The sequence below is a fragment of the Chiloscyllium plagiosum genome, unplaced genomic scaffold, assembly GCF_004010195.1.
Source record: "Chiloscyllium plagiosum isolate BGI_BamShark_2017 unplaced genomic scaffold, ASM401019v2 scaf_67213, whole genome shotgun sequence".
NCBI classification, from domain to species: domain Eukaryota; kingdom Metazoa; phylum Chordata; class Chondrichthyes; order Orectolobiformes; family Hemiscylliidae; genus Chiloscyllium; species Chiloscyllium plagiosum.
Genome location: NW_025194521.1, coordinates 1 through 3098, shown reverse-complemented (window position 1 = coordinate 3098; position 3098 = coordinate 1). Strand labels below are relative to the sequence as shown.

The 3098-nt window shown below is 61.2% G+C and overlaps 1 protein-coding gene across 1 annotated transcript; it reads right to left on the bottom strand.

The window, feature by feature from the left end:
• Nucleotides 1-204: 204 nt before the first annotated feature.
• LOC122545794 (zinc finger protein 470-like) lies at nt 205-2055 on the bottom strand. The gene has a single exon (XM_043684706.1). It carries the CDS (start codon nt 1750-1752, stop codon nt 235-237), a length of 1518 nt encoding a protein of 505 aa, XP_043540641.1. The 5' UTR covers nt 1753-2055; the 3' UTR covers nt 205-234.
• Between the last annotated feature and the right edge of the window lie 1043 nt (nt 2056-3098).

The window sequence follows — 3098 nt, the reverse complement described above, 5'->3', positions numbered from 1 at the left end:
AAATTCCACCGTCTGTCGTGGCAGGGTTTGAACCCGGGTCCCCAGGACAGGACCTGGCTCTCCAGATTAGCAGTCCAGCCATGGCCGGCCCCATTGTGGCTTTCACGGTCGAGCGGATACAGGTTCAGCCTTCCCTGGTAAGGGAACCCGACCCCCAGCACCACCCCCCACCCCCACCCCCCAACAATTCCAAGCATCAGTCATGTGGCAGTTGACGACTGACCCCCTGCTGGCTCAGTCTGAAGGGCACCTCCCGTCGGATCGACCACGGCTCACTCCTGGGTCGCGGCAGCCACCCGCGCCACTCGGCCCCGGCCAGCTCTGGTGCAGCCGCCGGTGGGTCTGCAGGCTGGACGACTGGCTGAAGGCCCGGCCGCACTCGGGGCAGGCGAAGGGCCGCTCGCCGGTGTGCACCCGCTGGTGCCGCAGCAGGTCGGAGGACTTGCGGAAGCGCTTGGCGCAGCGGGCGCAGCTGAACGGCCGCTCCTCGGTGTGGATCCTCTGGTGCAGCATCAGGTTCCGGGAGGTCTTGAAGCCGCTGCCGCAGTCGGGGCAGCGGAAGGGCCGCTCGCTGGTGTGGGTGACCTGGTGGCTCAGCAGGTTGGACGAGGTGCTGAAGGCCTTGCCGCACTCGGCGCAGGCGAAGGGCCGCTCGCCGGTGTGCACCCGCTGGTGCCGCCGCAGGTCGGAGGAAGTCCGGAAGCCTTTGGCGCAGTGGGAGCAGCCGAACGGCCGCTCCTCGGTGTGGATCCGCTGGTGCACCATCAGGTCGCCGGGGCTCTTGAAGGCACTGCCGCAGGCGGGGCACTGGAAGGGCCGCTCGCTGGTGTGGGTGACCTGGTGGTTCAGCAGGTTGGACGAGGTCTTGAAGGCCCTGCCGCAGACCGCGCAGGCGAAGGGCCGCTCGCCGGTGTGCACCCGCTGGTGCCGCCGCAGTTTGGACAGGACCCGGAAGCGCTTGGCGCAGTCGGCGCAGCCGAACGGCCGCTCCTCGGCGTGGCTCTGCTGGTGGGCCGTCAGCGCCGCCGGGCTCGCAAAGGCGCCGCCGCAGTCGGCGCACTGGCAGGGCCGCTCGGCGGCAGCGTGGCTGCTCTGGTGCCGCAGCAGGCTGGAGGACTGGGTGAAGCCCTTGCCGCACCGGGAGCAGGTGAACAGCCACTCGCCGGTGTGGGCGCGCCGGTGCTTCTGCAGGTTGGACGCAAAGCGGAAGGCCTTGCCGCAGTCAGGGCAGGGGAAGGGCCGCTCGCCGGTGTGCACCCGCTGGTGGGTCTGCAGCCCGGCGAGCTGCGCGAAGGCCTTGCCGCAGTCGGGGCAGGGGAAGGGCCGCGACTCGGCGTGCACCCGCTGGTGCTTCTGCAGGTTGGACGCATTGTTGAAGCGCCGGCCGCACTCGGCGCAGGCAAACGGGCGCTCGCCGGTGTGGACCCGCTGGTGCCGCTGCAGGTTGTTGGCGTGGCCAAAGCCCTTGCCACACCGGGGGCAGACGAACGGCCGCTCGCCGCTGTGGACCCGCTGGTGCCGCAGCAGGTGGCACGACTGGGCGAAGGCCTTCCCGCAGATGAAGCAGGCGAAGGGCCGCTCGCCGGTGTGCACCCGCTGGTGCTTGAGCAGGATCGGGAACTGGGTGAAGCCCTTCCCGCACACGGAGCAAGTGAACGGCCGCTCGCCGGTGTGCACCCGCCGGTGGGTCTCCAGCTCCGAGGGCGACCGGAAACCCTTCTGGCAGTCCCCACACTTCCACGATTTCTCCATGGCGCCGGCAAACCGCCCCCCTCCCCCCCCAAAGAGCGGTGTGGGTGCGGTCGCTGGTCACCGCCGATCAGACAACGTTATGCTCAGGTTGGGTAACTGTCCACGGTGTTCTCCCCCCACCTTGCCACAGTCTGCGCACTGCAACACACACTCAGCGTGGGTTTTCCAGCCAAGTTTCAACCCTCCTGAAGCAGAGAGATCCGACAACTCTTTCTCCGCCTCGATTAAAAGACCAGTGACGTCCGGTTCAGGAAAGGCTGAGCGACTGTTGCTTCCATTCCTAAATCCTCCATTCCTTTCGATAGCCTGCTAAAGGAGATGACAAACGTTACCAGTTTCGTCGAAAGATAGCAATTCTAAACCAACAATTGCGCCAAACACCCGCTCCCCCTCCTGTTCCAGAGGATGTATGTCTCTTTCCCACATACTCCACTCTCACACTGTTGACACAAAGTACACCCTTCCATCTCCCCTAAAGTTGCTGATTCACACTGAATACATGGGAAAATGCTAACTCGGGGAGGGGGGAAAGAAATATCTTGATGCCCAGCTGCTGGCAAGATGAGATAGTGAGTATCTTTAACTGGAACTCTGTAAACAAAGATGGTGGACTGGCAGATGTTTCCAAAAAGGAAATTAGCCTGGCAGTTGAGGGAAATCTGGGGACGTGAAGGAGAATGGAAATGACTGGCTCACTCGACGGACAATCAGCACGGACTTGAGTTTCCGAATGGATTTCTTTCGTCCCGTATGGATAGGTGTGGTGAGGAGCAGGCTTAAAGGGTGAGAATTCAGTTCTGGGATCTCTCAGAGACAGAGAGAGGTACAGCACAGAAAAAGACCCTTCGGTCCAACTCGTCCATGCCTATCAGATATCCCAACCCAATCTAGTCCCACCGACCAGCACCCAGTCCATACCCCTCCAAACCCTTCCTATTCATATACCCATCCAAATGCCTTGTAAATGTTGTCATTGTACCAGCCACCACCACATCCTCTGGCAGCTCATTCCATACACATACCACCCTCTGTGTGGAAAAGTTACCCCTTAGGTCCCTTCTAAATATTTCTCCTCTCAACCTAAACCTCACCCTACCTCAGGGAAAAGACTTTCTCTATTTACCCCATCCATGCCCCTCATGATTTTATAAACCTCTATAAAGGTCACCCCTCAGCCTCCGACGCGCCAGGGAAAACAGCCCCAGCCTATTCAACCTCTCCCTATAGCTCAAATCTTCCAAAAAGCGCAACTACTTGCAGATACCAACACCTACCAAAAGAGGGAGTTTGACCCCACCCCACAGCTCACCAATAGGATAAACAACAACGCTACAAAAAAAACGGAC